This window comes from Nannospalax galili, unplaced genomic scaffold, assembly GCF_000622305.1.
Source record: "Nannospalax galili isolate Female #2095 unplaced genomic scaffold, S.galili_v1.0 scaffold312, whole genome shotgun sequence".
Taxonomy (NCBI): Eukaryota; Metazoa; Chordata; class Mammalia; order Rodentia; family Spalacidae; genus Nannospalax; species Nannospalax galili.
Genome location: NW_008335967.1, coordinates 1,021,009 through 1,039,966, shown reverse-complemented (window position 1 = coordinate 1,039,966; position 18,958 = coordinate 1,021,009). Strand labels below are relative to the sequence as shown.

General features: G+C 38.5%; 1 protein-coding gene across 2 annotated transcripts in view; it reads right to left on the bottom strand.

The window, feature by feature from the left end:
- Window positions 1-274: 274 nt before the first annotated feature.
- Pnpla8 (patatin like phospholipase domain containing 8) overlaps window positions 275-18,958 on the bottom strand; it is a 49,468-nt gene continuing 30,784 nt past the window's right edge. For both annotated transcript variants that reach the window (XM_008830690.3, XM_008830691.3), the window contains exons 8-10: window positions 17,545-17,739; window positions 5,195-5,390; window positions 275-1,284 (exon numbers count right to left, since the gene is read on the bottom strand). In XM_008830690.3, the coding sequence (XP_008828912.1) occupies window positions 1,010-1,284; window positions 5,195-5,390; window positions 17,545-17,739 (666 nt within the window). In that variant the 3' untranslated portion in view covers window positions 275-1,009. The remainder of the gene's footprint in view (window positions 1,285-5,194; window positions 5,391-17,544; window positions 17,740-18,958) is intronic.

Genomic DNA, 18,958 nt, shown 5'->3' with positions numbered 1-18,958 from the left:
TTTAGCAGAGAGCACTCGCCTTTGTTTCACCTTCTTGGGAAATCTCAGCTGGATGTAAGGATTTACATGGCAAATGGAGAAATAACACAACAAAAATGAATATTTTTTGGCATATAGCAGCAGGTTCTAACTTCTATGAAATCCATATGGTTAAAGGGTTAATAAAGAAGATTAGCATTTCTTCTTAAAATGTTACTGTTGATGGGTGGGTTCAAATGCTTCAAGGAATGGGGAGTTCCATTGTAAGCAATTAAAAACAAAAATGACATTAGCCTTGAACAACTGATCTTAATAGTTTATTTTTGTTAAGAATGTTTTCTCAGTAATTCAAACAACTGATTTTGTAACAGTGAATGATAAGCTAGTTAGAGCTAGAAAAGTTAACACAGCATTATCTTGAAATTTCAAGAGGAAAAGATAGTTCATTGGATGTTCACCCATCTTTCTGAATAGAAAACTGTAACAGGTTCTTTCATATATTTGAAATGTAAATGTATTTTAATAAAGAAAATTTCATTTTCTGCATCTAGATATTTTTTACAGTAAAAGGTCGCACGTGGAGTGTAGGATGCAGCTAGAAAAAAACGCTTAGTGTAAATGTAAAAAGAAACTAGCTTTTCCACATGAAAGAAAACCAATGAGCACATAAATTCAACATGATTGTGATGACTAGAGGCAAAAGCACAAAGTTTATTTTCCACTTCTTGTTTGGCACATATATTAACAAACTTTCAAACATCAAACGATTTAAGATCAATATATACTAAAACTATCACAATAATAAAATGCCTAAAGCTTATGACCATCTTAAAAGCCCAATTCCCATATGAATTCCATAACCAAACACATCATCTATGCTGTGAGAGCTGGTCTAAGCACCATCTTTCAGGATTCCCCAGAATTCGTTAAGTATTCCAAAATTCACTCATTTTGAATGCCACAGTTCCCTACTGAGTTTGGTGGTTCTTCTGAGCAGGCCTCCATTTATGAGAACACAGACATACACTCATCACAACTTTGAAAAGAATGGAAGGCCTTCATACATGTCTGTTTTTAACTTTATCCAATCATTGATTTTCTGCAGAGTTGTTTTTTCTTGACTTAATATTTTTGCAACCTTTTTCATCTTTTGTTCGTTTCTTTCTATGTACTTCAATCCTTCCAGTTGCAGCTGGTCCAGCTTTTCATTTCGACTTTCATCTAGAGGTATGTTTTCACACATGACAGGATTGAATCTGAAATATGTGTCAGGAGGCAACAGACCATCAAGCATTATATGAACTTCTGTTAAAACAAAAATGGAGAAAAAGTAGGTAAGAAAAGAGGATACAAGGTCAAGTGTTCTGGAATGATTCATTAAGTTTCTCTTCACTTAAAATCATTTTAGGCACATTACAAAGATTTGTTTGTTTTACCATCAAACTAACAGTACGAGCAAGAAATCCACAGTAAGATTCAAACTGAAAACTGAGATTCTCCTCCCAAACACTTCACAGTCTACCAAATTCCAAAACTTGCTTAACTACATTATTTTCCCCGATGAAGTGCTTTCCAACTTAACTTTTGTTTTTCAGTTTGGGGGATCATCTTTAGTGAGCTATAATTTATACACAACAATATTCACCATTTTCAATTGTGTTATTTAGCAATTAAAATTATTTTGTTATTTTTATTTTATGTGTACAGTGTTTGGCCTGCATGTGATATAAATGCACCACGTTCATGCAATGCTCACGGAGGCCAGAAGAGGGCAAGAGATCCCCTGGAACTGGAGTTACAGACAGTTGTTAGCTGCCATGTGGGTGCTGAGAACTGAACCTGGGTCCTCTGCAAGAGTAGCCAGTGTTTTTAATTACTGAGACATCTCTCCAGCCACTTGACACACTTTGATAACAGATAAGCAAATCATGAGCATTCCCATCACCCTAAAAGGTTCCTGCATCTTTTCACAGCGAGCTCTCTCCTTCTCACCCTTTGTCATTTTGAGAATTCCATACAACAGAATCATGTTAGCTGTCTTACTTCCCCTCTTGATTCAGCCTTATGTATATTTATCATTTAATCAGTAAATGTTTATATATTAGACTGGATCATATGGAATTGCGATTTTTGTATTCCATAAACAGTTCATGATTGGCAATTACATATGCTTCAATGTAATTCTCACATTTCTTTTCATAGTTAACTGTTTGCATCTAAACTAGAGATTAAGTTCAATGAGGCTGCATTTTATGCCTTTTGAAAACTCCTAGAGTCCATCATGTCTACTTGAAGTACAGATTTAAGCAGTGGAGACTGGTTGATTAAAGCCTGCTGTGTCTGAGCAAGTAAGAAAAGTGCAGTGAATCATTACAGAAATACAATTAAAACCAAAAGGAGAAACCAAATCACACTGTAAGACTGACTAGTATTAAAAAAAAAAAAAACAAGAGATAAGAAGTGAGGTGAGGATGTGGAGAAGAGACCATAGTGCATCACTGGTAGGAATGCAGGCTGGCACAACCATTACGCAAAACACTACGAAGGCACCTTGAAGAACTAGAAATAGAACCATCACCAGAGCCAGAACCCACTCTGAGCACATATTTTGAAGAAATGAAGTTAGAATCTTGAGATATTTGTCCTCTCATGCTCACTGCAGCATTATTCCCAATACTGAGATATGTATTCCAGTGTGTATCTCACATAGAGTGGGATATTATTCAGCTTTAAGACATAATCCTGTCACCTGCAACAACACAGATCAATCTGAAGGACATTATACTAATTGAAACGAGCCAGATACCAACAGGCAAATACTGCATGCTATTTGTATGTAGAATCTAAAATAATCAAGTTTACAGAAACAGAGGGTAGAATGGTGGTTGCCCTGGAGTTTGGGGATGGGCAAGGCATTGGTCAAAGTGTATAAATTTTCAATTATTACAGCTGAATAAATAGTAAAGTTCAAATATAAGCTTAGTAACTATAGTTAAATAATAGCATAAAATATATTTGAAATTTGTTAAATGTTTTCAATATATATACACACAATGGTAACCATGTCAAGAAATAGTAATATTAATTAGCTTGAGTGTGGCAATCACCACACAAAATGTTCTTATATTAAAACACCAAATTGGGGACTGGAGAGATGGCTCAGCAGTTAAGAGCACTGGCTGCTCTTGCAGAGGACCCAGGTTCAGTTGTCAGCACCCACATGGCAGCTAACAACTGTTTGGAACTCCAGTTCCAGGGGATCTGATGCCCTCTTCTGATCTCTTCAAGCACTGTACAACACAGGTGCACTTACATACAGGCAAGACACTCGCAAACATAAAATAAAAATAATAGTGAACCAAATTGTACACATTAACTATAAACATTTTTGTCAGTCATAACTCAATAAAGTGAAGGAAAAAGAATATCTTACTAATTTGGCAAAATTCCAGATAGCAAAAAAAAATTCATTTATCAGGTTTTTGTAGGTTACTCTTTAAAGGATAAAAGTCCTTAATAGAGAGTTGAAGAACTTCACTTAGGTTAATGATTTAACCAATAGCATGCTGATATATATAGAGAATGACGTAGAAAAAACTTTGGGGGCTGGAGAGATGGCTAAGTGGTTAAGAACACTGGCTGTTCTTGCAGAAGACCCAGGTTTGAATCCCAGCACCCACACGGCAGCTAACAACTGTCTGTAACTCCAGTCCCAGGGGATCCAACAGCCTCTTCTGACCTCCATGGGCATTGCATGACATGGATGCACTTACCTTCATGCAGGCAATACACACATACACATAAAATAAAAATAACTAAAATTATAAAAAAGAAAAATAAAACTTTTAAATTCTAATTGAAAAAAATTAATTATACATTTCAGGACTTAAAAATAAAACAGTAATAAAGGAGGTCTAAAACTAAATCCCAAAGCTAGAAATTCAACACACATTCACCAAAGGCTCACTATGTGCTAAGAACTGGAATCAAATAGTAAACTGGACAAGGCAAGATAAACAGGCTATGCTCTAGTTTGCATTTTTTTTAAGGTGCTGAGGGTCAATCTCAGGGCCTCACACATGGTAGGCCACCACTCTAACACTGAACTAAACCTCTAGCCCTTTCCCTTGCATTCTATGGCACAGAGAGATGAGCAATAAACAAATCATACATCTATACTCATAAGGAGACAAATGCTTTGAAAGGCAGAGGGGAAGAGAGAACAGGCTGGGTAAGTAGAAGTGGCTGCAGTGAGATGGTGAGAAAGATGGAGAAACAGTCAGGAAAGGTCTCCTGAGGAACAGGCATTGGAGCAGAGACCTGAATGAAGGAAAGACCAAACAAGTATGGGGCAGAGAGCCTTAAAGAGACAGTACAGCAACTGCAGAAGCCCTGAGGCAGGTGAGTTCTTAGCAAGTATGGAGAACAGTAAGAATTAATGTGGTAAGATACACTTTGAGAGAAAGAGATGGATTCAGGGGCTGGGTTTTGTAAGGTCTGGTAGGTCATAGTGGAAGACGGGTTCTGGACTTTGTTTTACAAGGACTGAATGAAGGTCTACAGGGTTTTGGGAAAGGGAAAGATTATTTATATTTTAAGTAGCCCACTTTGGCCTTTCTAAGAAGACTATACCAGAGTGGCAGCAAGAGTAGAAACAAGAATGTATTCTAATGCCAGTTTACTTCCACATCAGTACATAATCCCATTCTTTAAGTCCTTTAACCCTCTCACTGTTATTATTTGAACATCTGTGTTTTTTGTTGTCATTGTTTGTTTTTGAAACAGGGTCTCCCTGTAGCCCCAGCTGGCCTGGAACTCAGTATGTAGACTAGGCTAGCTTCAATCTCACAGAGATCCACCTACCTCTGCCTCTCAAGTGCTGGTATTAAAAGCGTGCACCACTAAGTCAAGTATGACCATTTGAACCAATAGGAATCCTTTTGTTGTTTTTCCCTTTCTTAACTGGCAAATCTCCACCTAAGTTTTTGTGCCATATCTGCTTCAGATACATCTCCAATGCTAAGGCAAAGGTGGACTACCTTCCAGGAGAGTACTCTCTTAGGGTCACTGAACGAGCAAAAGGTGAGGAGCCCCCATGTGCTTCCCAAGGCCACAATACAGGTACAACATACCTTTTCATAGTTAAGATCATATTTTACCAAAAATGAAATACTGTGAGTTGAAGTATCTTAAGGCAGCACAGAAATGGACCAACCTTCTGTATCTGTAGCACTATTGATCACATTAGAAAGTTTGGTCTTCAAGCTTGTGTATGTTGCCGAGTTTCTGACGTCACTATCATAACGTCCAGTGCCCAGGGATACTATGCACTCTAATGGGGCATCTGGCCAGAGACATTTACACTCATGCATGGCCAGTGCTGAAGGGTTATTCAGAAGCAAACCTCCATCCTGAAAAATACAAAAAGAGAACACAATTCAATATTTACTATAGGGAAAAATCTAACAATGTAGTAAACCAAACAAGTGATTAAAACAGTGTTCCCTAAAATGAATTCACTGTATGTACTACAACTACATAACACACTAGCTGAAAGGATATTTTATATTAAGCTTTCCTTTCCTATTTTGAACAATTGTTTGGATTGCTTTGTATATGCTGCTCAAAAATACTGAACAGGCCAGGTGTGGTGGCCCACACCTTTAGTTCCAGCATTCAGGAGGCAGAGGAGGAGGACCTCCGTGAAATTCAGGCCAGCCTGATCTACATAACAAGTTCCAGGCCAGCTTGGGGCTACTTGGAGACCCTGTTTCAAAAAACCAAAACAACAACAACAAAAACAAATCCTGAAATGAACCAAAATACTTTAAAAATATTTTTACATTTATTTATTTTATTTTATCTTGTTGGTCCCTAAGCCAAACAACCTTGTAAGACACACTAGGATAATTGGTGGTCAATACAGCGTATGGTCTAGTAACATAAAAATCTAGCAGACAAGAATGGTGTTCCTACCAAATAAAACTTGTTTTTCTCTCACAAATTCAGCATAACCAAATTAACTTTAAATTGATTAAAATTTTAACAATGTAATTTTAAGGTACCATATTCACAGTGCAGATATGACCTAAATGAAGTGCTGACATTTTGCACTTCTATGTATTTATCAATATTAATATGATTCTGAAGAATTCAAAAGCAAAAAGTATGCTGATAAAGTTCTATAAAATGTGCCAAAATAAAAGTATTTAAATCTACGGTCAAACTGTAGCAGAATGAATCAGAGAAATATATTTAAATGTATTTCATTACTGGCATATATACTGCATTTAAAATCTAGGGAAATACATCCAACTGAAGACAGTTTAAGTGACTACTTAGGCCTTTTCATGCATAGCTTCCATATATATATGGGATATAGTCTCTTGAGGATATATGTTTTATAACTTTATGATTGTACTTTCTTCCCGTATGCCATTATAGTTTGATTTTTCCGAGACTACTTCTGCAAAGTTTCTAATTTTGATGAAGTCTAATTTATCAAGTTATTTTCTTTTACAGTGTATTTTTGGTAGAAGTCTTTTTTTTTCAATATTTTTATTTTATGTGTATGCATGTATTGCCTGCATGTATGTAAGTGCACCCGTGTTGTGCAATGCCCACGGAGGAAAGAGGCTGTGAGATCCCTTGGAACTGGAATTATGGACAGTTGTTAGCTGCCATGTGGGTGCTGGGATTTGAACCTGGGTCTTCTGCAAGAACAACCAGTGTCCTTAACCACTGAACCATCTCTCCAGCCCCTAATTGGTAGAAGTCTTAACACCAGGTAAAGTTTTGCTCCTGTCTCTTCTAAAAGTTTCATAGTTTTGTTTTGCATTTAGAACTACATTCCATTGAATAATCTTGATATAAGTTGTGAAGTTTAAGACAGAGTTTTTGGTGTGTGTCTATGTGGGAGAGAAAAAGAGAAGGTGAGGGAGTAACAGAGCAGTGGCTATTCTTAATACAATTTGTTGAAAAGATTATACTTGGTGCTGGGCAGACAGTGCCTGCTGTGCAAACACGAGGACCTGAGTTCAGATCCCAAACACCCAGGTGAAAGCCAGGCAAGGCAGCAGATGTGGTGTCTGTAACTCCTGGGGGAGAGGGGAAAGTAAACAAGGCAGCCTCCTGGAGCTCACTGGCCAGCCAGTCAGTCAATTGGTAAGCTCTGGGTTCAGTGAGAGACCTTATCTCAAAAAACAAGAAGAAGAACAAAGATACCTGCTGTTAACCTCTGGTTTTCACACACATGCACACATACAGTGTCTCTTTTTTGAATTGCTTTTGTATCTGTGTCAGAGATAAAATGGCCATATGTATTTAGGTCTGTTTCTAGACTCTGTTCTATGGGCTTACACACACACGTACACATACAGACACATATATACATGTAATATACACATATGACATATTCATGATTACTGAACTTGTATAGCAAAATTTTTAAATGTGTACTGGGATTCTTTTAACTTTATTCTTTTTTTTTTGAACATGATCATTTTAGCTATTTTAATTCTCTTTTCTTTCTATATAAAATTTTAAACCTGGTAACTAAATAAACAAGCATCCTACTGGTGTTTTTACTGATCTCACATAGTATCTACAGATGACTTGGGACAACTGACATTTTTACTCTGCTGGTCTTTCATTCTCTACACATTTTCCATTATATGAATTTTCTATAATTTTTGTCAGTCTTCTGTTGTTTTCAACATATAGATTTCATACATGCTTCTTATATGTGCATCTAATATTTAGTTGTGAAACTATTATATAATATTGCTTTATGATAAAAATTTTTGCTTCCAGCTATTCATCACTTACACACAGGAACAGAGGTCATTCTCCTAGCAGTTTCCTTACTTGGTAGAAAAGCATCTCCCCCTACCCCTTCTACTATCAGTATTAGTGTTCAGCTTGAAGGCCCCATTAAAAACAAGTATGCTATTGTTAACAAAATTTCTTGTAGAGTTTGAAAAGAAACACCCCTTACCTCCCTTACCTCATCATGAATCACTATGCCTCAGTTATTTTAGGAGGAGTGGTAGTTTTGTAAATCACAGATAATGATAAAGTCTGTTTTGTGCATTCTAACCTAATGTTTTCAAATGCATATCTTAATACTCTAGCATGAGATCACACTAGAAGGCAGCCATAGTAAAATATGCAAATACTATCCACATTTCCCAGAGAAAGATAACTGGTTCTTTAGGCTGTAGGGTTTATTATGGCACACTTCAGTTGTCATTTATGGAGAACCTTGTAATATTTTTGAGATTATAGAGAAAGACAGGGCCACTGGATTCTGAGAACAGCAGTTTGGTTCATCTTTCCATTCCTAACTCCATTCTACCTTCTAGGGTGAGTTGTTAGCTGTCACTTCCAATTTCCATCTCTCTGAATTGCCAATCACTACTCTTTACTACATGTCTTCAAAAGAACATGTTCATGTTTCCATGATGTGAGATTCATAACAAAAGGATATTCTTTTAAAGGGCATCTCCTGTTGGGCATGGAGGTATACATCTGTTATTCCAGCATTCTGGAGGCTGAGGAAGGAGGACTATGAGTTCAAGGCCAGCCTGGGCTACATAGTAAGACCCTCTATTAAAAAAAATAAACAATGAGATAGTAAGGTGGGGCGGAAATAGGGGATGGGGCCTGAGTATGATCAAATTATACTGTATAAAATTTTCAAAGAATCAATAAAAATATTTAAAAACAAGACATTTCTTTTTGTGTGTTTTTAACTGAATTTTTGTGTACTTCATACACAACATCTTAATTATCTTTATATGCCCTTCTCCATCCATACCCCCCCATAGCCCCCCACAACTGGATTTCATACATTCTGTCATTTGTGTTAAGGCCTATTGAGTCAAGTTAGTGCCCCTGATACCCCTCAATGCAAGTTCATCTACTGGGGTCTAGTCAGCCTATCTAGAGTCCCTCCCTTAAAGATCAGCTCTTCCTTACCCAGGAGTAATCAGCTGCCCAATGTGGTTCTTCAGTCAAGACTGGGGCCTGCTGCCCATTTCCACACAGTCCTGTGCTGGGTTCTTGTCTGCTTAAGTTTGCATGGGTCTTGTGCATGCTGACACCATTGCTATAGGTCCATATGAGCAAGTTCCTAGAAGCCTGTAAGTATTTCCATATGGTCCTGCACCTCCTCCCCTCTTCTGACCCCTCTTCTACAATGGTCTCTGAGCCCTGGGTGTGTGAAGTTTAATATAGGAGTCCTGTCTAAGGACCCATACTCTGAAGACTCTTATTCTCTATACTTTGGCCATTTGTGGCCCTCTGTTCATTGCCCTCTGTTGCATCAGGAAGCTTCGTTGATGACAGTTCAGAGACTCATCAGTATTCTCTCTACCCCTTGTTCTACTATGTTCCGTGAGCCTTAGGTGTAGAGGTTCCATTGTAGATGTGTTACTCAAGGCTGGGCATTTCACAGATACTTAATCTCTGTGTGTGACCAGTTGTGGAACTCTGTAATAGTCTTCATCTGTTGCAAAAGAAGCTTTCATATCAATAGATGTACTGGACAACCTGATACACCTGAGAAGGGGGGAGATAAACTGAGGCATTTCCTCCATTACACTGGCCTGTGACCACATCTCTGAGGATTTTCTTAATTGCTAATTGATGTGGGGGCCCAGCCCATTGTGGGAGGTGCTACCACCAGCAGGTGGGCTGGGGTTATATAAGAAAGCAGGTTGCACGTAGTTCAGAGAGCAAACCAGCAAGCAGCATTCTCAATAGTCTGTGCTTCCTACCTCCAGGTTCCTGCTTGAGCTCCTGTTTTGGCTTCCAGAGATGGAAGACTGTACTGTGAGCTGAAATAAACCCTATTCTCTCCAAGTTGCTTTTTGGTCAGTGTGTTATCACAGCAACAGAGAAGCAAACTAAAACAATAGGTAAACATTTGTTCATAAACTCTTAACATCCCAAGGCACAGCCTTTCCATTAGTATCTCTTGGTGGCTGAAGAATATCTCTTTGTGGCTGAGGTGTGCCTGAGTAGTGACAGTCTCTGAGACTAAACTACAGAAAACTGGTTTACAAAAGGCTTAAATCTGGGATAAAGGGAAAAACACTTCCCCTTGTTTGCTACCTGACTGATGGCCGAGTCCAGGAAGAGGGCAATTTGAATTGTGAACCTAGCCAGCACTCACAGAGGTATTATACTTATTTTGGTTACTGAGTCAACAGATTGAATGTTCAGTGTATAGCTTAGTGATGCAGTTAAATGCTTATCATTCCTAAACTCAAAATAGCATGGCACAGAATATACAGCACACAGTAAAATACTAAACTACACAAGTACAAGTTAAAGATGTGAGAGACTAGAGAGGGGGTTCGGGGTAGAAAGGGAGAGATTGATTCTCTACCACCAAATTTCAGTTCATTCATAGAAGCCTAAACAACATCTAAATACTCTTGTGGCAGATCCAAAAGCTTATAATGATGATACTTTTAGGGACTGCTATACTTAGGTATGCACAGTCTGAAGCTGGCATGCACCTGCTGTACCTATAAGTGGAATAAGTGTTTTGGTTACCAGGCCCATTTTCCTCAAAGAACAAGTAGGTTCTTATGTCCTTGTCACCTCGCTGTGCCTCCCTTTCCATAAACACTGGATTCTCTGTACTTCCCTGTCACTGATAAAGCCTTCTACTCTTCCACATACCCTAAGACGCTTCCAATGTGCTCTGAGCTTTTCCACAGTTTGAATTCTCAGTTTAATCTCACATTCTTCTAAAAATGCAATCTTTCTCACATTAGTGTGACTTTTCCTTGACATCCTTTTCCAAGCACTGATTTTCTCTTGTCTCACAGGCCTTAGGGCTTGGGTTAGGTGATAGCTCTGATTTGTTCTTACTGTTTCACTTGGAAATTTGCTTTCTAAAGATTCTGCTCTTCTGCTATGCCATTGTCTTCTCATTCCCATGGTTACATTCCTGTCTCTAGTCACTCCTCAGTGAGTCCTGTCTACCAGTCTCTTTCGTAGCTACCATGTGAGTGCTGGGAATTGAACCCAGGTCCTCTGCAAGAGCAGTTAGTGCTCTTAACTGCTGAGCCATCTCTCTAGCCCCAATAAAATATTTTTTTAATTATCTTTCTTGGACTGGAGAGATGGCTCAGTGGTTAAGAACACTGGCTAGTCTTGCAGAGGACATGGGTTTGAATCCCAGCACCCACATGGCAGCTAACAGCTGTCAATAACTCCAATTCCAGGGGATCCAACAGCCTCTTCTGTCCTCCATGGGCATTGCACAACATGGGTGCACTTACATACATGCAGGAAATACACAAATACACATAAAATAAAAATAAATTTTAAATATTATCTTTCTTGTCAAGCTATTTTTATCTTAAACTTTATAGTTATACTTTATATAACTTCTAAACAACTGGGTACTTAAGATGAGACAATTTTTCATTATAAAATCTATAAAGATGGATCAATAAATACAAAAAGGGCAGAAAAGATGGAAGGAACAAATGAGGTTCGCCAAGAACTGACAATAGCAAAATCAAACCCAAACTGAAAAACATCAGGTTTTGCCCAGGTGTGCTGGAGCACGCCTTTAATCCCAGCTCTCAGGAGGCAAAGGCAAGAGGAACCCTGAGATTGAGGCCAGTCTGGTGTAGTGAGTTCTAGGCCAGCTAGGGTTACAGGGAGACCTTTTCTCAAAAACAAAACACAAAAAAAACAAAAAAACAAAAAAGAAGAAGGGAAGGAAGGCAGGGAGGGAGGAAAAGAAGGAGGGAGAGAGGGAAGGAAGGAGGGAGGAAGGGAGGCTTCTAGTAGTTTCAGTAGCCATTTTTTTCAAAGTAAATTTGTTTCTTAAACTTTACCTATCTTTATCAAAAAGGTACAGCAGTGAAGAGTTCTCATTCTAGTGTCCTATAAAATGTTCTTATTCTAGTGTGAGGCATACTACCCTTTCCCCTTGGTTTATAGACAGTTCACTCTGGTCAGCTTATCTCTTTTGCGAACAGACAGTTCATTAGGACAATGTCTATGGTATTTCCTATGTGTTCTGAACTGCTGAGCCATCTCTCCAGCACTGTAGTTTTTTTTTTTAAACTTATTTTTTATTGTAGTAATTTAAATATAACAAAAATTTTAAAGGTTATAATTCATTTTTAAGGATATAACTGTGCGGCACTAGTTACATTTAAAGTATTTTGGAATTTTTATTTGCAGTGTTTAAAAAAAACATTTTTATCATTCAAATCTGTGAAATCATTCCCCATTTCTCTATCTCTTTTCTGTCCCTAATCAAGTACTGACACTATATACATCAACTCAGATGAAACCTTCTTTATGCCAGTTAACCTTACTAGTGAATTTGTCACCTCATTCTGTAATATGTGCATTCTAGTCTGAGCTACCGGACTGCATTCAGCCATGCCTCTCAGCAGGATCCAGGAATCACCAGCAGCATGCTAGCTCTCACTAGAAATGTGCATATTCTTCCTGGCCAGCACAGTGCCTAAAGCTGAATCAGCACACACTACATTTTTGTCTAAATATGACAACAGGCTGTGGTCAGACACAGACATCAGATGGTAGGAACTAGGGAGGTTCTTCCTGATAAAATACTTTTTACCTGTAAGAGTTATATAAACTTTCCATCATTTTCTTAGATTGATGTTCAGTCTTAGGAGTTCGGAACATAATCTTTTAAAAAGTAGATAAAGCCTGAAAGAGTAACATATTACAACCTGTCATCAACATGTCTAGTGCAGGAGCTGGGGAGCTACAGCATAGGCTTAGTAAGCATAAGGCTCTAATTTCAATCACCAGCCACACCCGCCCCAACACACACACACACAAAAACAAAACAAAAACCAAAAAACCTTAGTCTAAGCTAATGGATCAGATTCTTCTGCCAAAGGTAGAAAATTAACAATTTGATTTTGGAGGTGAAGATAGAAAAAGGTAAGGGACAGCACAGCAAAATTTCGTGTGAAAAGTACTACTTTTATCAAGTACTACTTTTGTCAAGAGAGACACTACGCTACTTGGCAATGAAGTGACTAAAGCTACTCAGAAAGAATTCCTCCTGCTTTACACTTTTCTAGAAGCAGTAGCACACCTTGTAAGTACTGTAGTTCTTTTTATAGTCAAAGGCAAATGAAATGTCATCCATCTAGTAACACCTCAAGTACAGCAGCACTTTCCACAGCTGCAATAGAATATTAACCTATAATTTATGCTCTACTTGCCTCTAAAAAGGATATGAAGTAAGCTAAAATGAGATATATGTCAGACATGACAGTTAAGAGAGACTGGAAATAACTGAATAGAAATTAATGAATTTAGTAAGAGAAGACTGTAGTACTGTATTTTAATGGTAACCATGGTAACTTCTAAAGAGTAAGAATAAGGTAGGAACTTTCAAGTTTTCTTTTGTTTAAGAAATCAAGATCATTCACGTTTTAGAATAAAATATTCTTTTTTATTCTCTTTTAAAATTTATTAATTTTAGGGGCCGGAGAGATGGCTTGGTGGTGAAAAGCACTGACTGCTCTTGCAGAGGACCAGGGTTCAATTCCCAGCACCCACTTGGCAACTACGAACCATCCTTAACTCTAGTTCCAGAAAAATCTGAAGCCCTCTTCTGAACTCTATGGCATTGCACAACATGAGTGCATTCACATACATGCAGGCCATACACTCATACACATAAAATAAAAATAAATATTAAAATTTATTTATTTTATCCATGTGACTGTTTCACCTGCATATATGTAAGTGTACTCATGTCATGTTATACAATGCCCTCAGAGGTCAGAAGAGGGCGTTGGATTCCCTGGAACTGGAGTTATGGACAACTGCTAGTTGCCATGTGGGTGCTGGGAATCAAACCTGGGTCCTTTAGAAGAGCAGATAGTAAATATTCTTTTTAAACCACATGTGACACTTTTTTCTGGAGGGCATTGGTTATATGCTTCACATAACATTTATACAAGAAGTTCTTGAAATGTGTAGTTCAAAATACATTGAGATTATAAGGGTCATCAGAATAAAAATGGCCAAGAATGAAATACTACTAGTCTATCTAAAATACAAAAGGAATTAATGAATTACCCCCCCGACACACACCAGAGGGATTGAATTAAACTTAAGACTTACTACCTCTTAGATAAAAATAATGAACTGAGGCAAGAGGATTATGAGTTCAAGGCCAGCCTGGACTACATAGTGAGTTCTAAGCTTGCCCTGGCTACCTAGGAAGATCACGGGAGGGAGGGAGGGAAGGAGGGAAGGAGGGGAGAGAGTAATAATGAAACTCTTCTGCTGAAGTCTCAAACACAAGATCCTAAAACACAGGTACTTAATGAGACTGCCCCTGGTAGGCTTCAGCATGACAATCACATGGAATGTTCTCATTTATAAACTTCAATTATTATATTCTAAATACATTATTTTTTTCTCTTCTGACTCTCTCTCTCTCTCTCTCTCTCTCTCTCCATCTTTGTCTTTCTCTCTCTCTCCCTCCCCCGCCCTCTCTCTCCTGGTGTAACTGTAGTAACCTGGAGAATGGAAAGGAACCAGGGAGGTAAAGGGAAAGAAGGAACCTGAGAGGGAAGAACAGTAGGAGACAGAGACAGGTGTTACTAAGTGAGAAATGAGTAAAATGGGGGTATTTAAACGGGAGGGGGAGAGGAAGGGTTATACAAGGAACTATTGGGATAAAGGGAAAGAAGGAGCTCAAGAGAGGGGGAACTATAGGAGACAGGTATTATCAAGAGAGAAATGGGGAAAATGGGGACACTTTAAATGAGGAGGGTGTAGAGTGAGGGTCAGAGAGAGAGAGAGAGACAGAGAGAGAGAGAGAGAGAGAGAGAGAGAGAGAGAGAGAGAGAGAGAGGTAAATAATGCCTAGCTAGTGTAAAAACCCAGAGGGAATCATATTATTCCAAAGATCTACTAAAAAACTATACATATAATATCACTACATGAGTCCATGTGTATAGCTGAAGGCTACATAACAAGAAAGAGTGCCAGACAGGAGAAACCTCCCTTTGAGTTGCTGGCCAGGGTAATCCAAGAGACTCCCAAAATTACACAGGCTATTGCCACAGTCCTTGATTGCCTCCTAGAACTTGAAGGAAAGACCCTATTGCTGGACAGGACATACTTCGAACACAGGATTTGGAGCAATGGAGCTGGAACTGACCTGGAAGCCTCCTCCCCTGAAAGCTAGCTCTCATTGCTTTGGAGAGCACTACACAAGCTGCTAAGAGAGAACATCAATTGATGGTCCAACTCCAGCTTTAAGGCCTAATAACCACATCAATGACTGGCACAGCAAATGACATTGGGTGCAGTAGTGACACTTTTATCTTGGGGGTAATCAACAACTATTTAATTAGATTTAAAGCCCACTCAGTGGGAGAAAACTCATGTGTGGTATTGTAAACCTAGCCAAATACACATGACTGGAGAGGTCATAGATCTTAAGAGAAAACCTCAAGGCTGTCACAAAGGGTCACAAATGGCCAAAGCGTAGAGAATAAGAGTCTGCAGAGTGTGGGTCCTTGGACAGTATGCCTATATTAAACTCACCCAGGGCTATATTATACCCACCCAGGGCTCAGGGACCATGATGGAAAAGGGGGTAGAAATACTGTAAGAGCCAGGGAGGAGGTGCCTGATTATATGGAAATAGAATCCTACAAGCTCCTGGGACCTTGCTCATATGAACCTATAGCAATGCTGTCAACAAACACAAGACCTATGCAAATTCAAGCAGACAAAAAGCCAGCACAGGACTGTGGAAATCGACAAGAGGCCCCAATCTTACTCAAAGAATTACTGGCAGCTGATTAGTGCTGGGTGAGTGTATGAGTCACTTTTCTGTTGGTGCGATAGGAACACTGACCAAAGCAACTTATGAAAGGAAGAATTTATTTGAGCTTATGATTCCAGGGGAATTATAGTCTGTCTTGGTGGGGAGGCATAGCGGCAGAGGTGGAGTGGAGGAGGAGTGAAAGCTAAGCTCTATATCATCAAGTGGACACAGAAAGCAAGAGAGCGACTGGAGATCCCCCAAGGCTTAACTCTCAAAGCCCGCCCCCAGTGGTCTTCTTCCCAGCGTGGCTAACCTTCTAAGAACTTCCAAAACAGCTCCACCAACTGGGGACAAAATGTCCAAATACTTGGAGCCTATGGAGGACATTCTCATTCAAACCACCACAGTGAGGAAGAGCTGATCTTCTTAAAGGGAGGATTCTAGACAGGCTGACTAGACCTCAGTGAATAAACTTGCACTGAGGGATGTCTAGGGGCACTAACTTGACACAATAGGCCTTAACACAAATGATAGACTGCATGAATTCCATTGGGGGGGGCTATGAGAGGGTGCCAATGGGGAAAGGGATATAAAGATGATTAAGATGTTGTATATGAAAAAATTCAATAAAAATTTTACAAAAAAAAAGTAGAATGGGGGAAGTCATTGATAAGAACAGAAGGCTAAATAGTAAAATAAAAATTGCATCTGATTAATCTTGAAATCAATTTCAGAAAGAAACTCAACAGTGAGCACATTCTGCCTTGAGGGGTGAGAAGGCAAAAAGAAAGGCAAGAGGGGAAGTGCTTTACAAAACCAACCAACTTGACTGAAAACGACCCTAAAGATTAAAAGAGCCCTGTTAAATTCACTTTAAAGATTACACTACTTCTAGAAAACTAAGAGAAAGTGGGATAGTGGACCATCATCTTAGAATATGTTATTCTGTCAAAATTTAAAATTGATAAAAATGTGTTAACTGTTGTAACCAGGACTCATTTACATTAAAATTATTAATGAGGAAAATTTGAAGTTTATATAGCTGACAAAATTTATGCAGAAGATCTTGTCAACAGTAGATATCAAATAAAGAATGCATAAATAGTGGGGAAAAGCTGACAGAGAAAAATGTAAGTAAATGACTCTACATAAAGAAAATGAATAAATTGCCAGAAATTATATTAACTTTACAGATAATTTAGCCTAAATTTGAAACAGTATAATTACAGATAGCATCCTGTAACCTGCAGCTGTAGATGTCCTAATTACTTAACCTTTCTGAAGATATCCGTAGAATGGAAATGGCTCTGTCTCCCAGTAGCAAAGACTGAACAAGCCAATACATGGGAAGCAGTGGGTGTTTGGCATATAGCTGACCATGAGTGTTTACTATGCTCTTACTACACCCTCGCCTCCAGAGTACTCCCCCTCCAACTGTCATACAGACTGCACCTACACGTTTAGGGAATGCACTATGTTCTTAATTTTCATCATGTATATGAGGCTAATCCATATCATCTCATGTATCATCAGTAAAATTACTGTGCTTATGAATGACACTATGAAAAATATAACAAAAACTCCCTGGGCCATACTCTCAAGTAATTTAAGAAAACAAACAATAAATTTCCTTGCGTTATATATCTTTTGACATATTTGAAAACGTGAAGGCATTTCTTTTTTTTTGATCCTTGTGAAATTTAGTGACAATTAGTATATGCTGACCCTTTAAATCCTGTAAAAGTACTTACCTGATGAAGGTCATTTCCCAGTGCATATTCTGCAAAGTAACCTGGAGCAGCCGATGAGGCTCTAATGGCTTGCCACATTTTGTACTGACAGCCTCCTAAATAATGAGAGTTGGTTCCAGGAAAATGACCATAGTTTCTGAAGACAAAAGCTTTGGGTGTTATCCCTCTGTTTACTATGGTACTTACAGCAGCTACCTAGAGAATTAAAAGGGAAACAAGATGACTATTAACATCAGTGTCTAAGATCTGTAAAGCTGGAATACTATTTATAATTAGTCAACAAACATTAATATAATTAATATGATTTATTAATTATTTTGGTTTTTTAAGACAGAGCCTCATTCTGTAGCCCTGCTTGCCCTAAAACTCACTATAAAGGCTAGATTGGCCTCAAATTGTAGTGATTTTCCTGCCAGAACCTCTCCAGTGCCAGGATTACAGGTATGAGCCACCACACCCAGCTGAATACTATTTAGTTGTATAAATCTGCAAGCCCAACAAGATCAATGTATAACACAAAATACTGAGCAAAGGAAACGTTGTGTTTTAATGGGATAACAGAGATAAGCACTCAGACAATTGTGAAAAATTTATTAGACGAGAACAATAATAAAGATGCATTTGACTACATGATTTGATTTTAAAAGTCACTCAAAAAGGTACACATTTCTGGATTCTCAAGTAACAGCTGATGTAACAGTATCAACAATAAAACTTTCTTAAAGATTAATACATCATTTCGCAGTTTCATTTACAAATTGTTTTTTTTTTTCTATCACTTTGAAAGCGTTATGACTTTAGCAAAACCACAGCACAGTCCTGCACAAATTCTCAAAGCTTTCAGATCCTAAGCCAAAGTTTATGTTGTCCTATGTTAAACCTTGCCAGGGCCCTGAATGCTTTGTTGTTTAATAAACAAAGGTTCTATCCTAAATATTTATAAGTAATTTGTGACTCTGGGCCACTATGGATGAGAGTTGGTCATCCTCTAAAGTCCATAAAGTCTTTCTACAAGTGCTATGCTGAAAAAACTGGATGAAGAAAGCTGTGGGTGGCTGCTTTTTATCATGATGAAGTGCCTTTTGATTTGGCTTACATTTCCCCATGCTCACATCTATTTTTTTACTTAATTTGACTTCTACAATTTGGAAGCAAGTATTATAATAAAAACAGTGTCCTATCAATACAGAAGAACAAGCAAGGGGGGCAGAGCACATACTAGGGCCCTCTCCAAAAGAATGAAGTCATCTCTTTACCATGGCCTCCAAAGCCCGTGCTTGATCTAATTCGCCTACTGTTCCAGCCTCATCCTACATACTGCCCTGGGATCTTGGGCTCTGGCCTCCAGAAACGCAGTTCCTGGAATTCTCTGAGTCCTGTACAGACCACACTCTTTGTCCTTTTGCCAGGAATG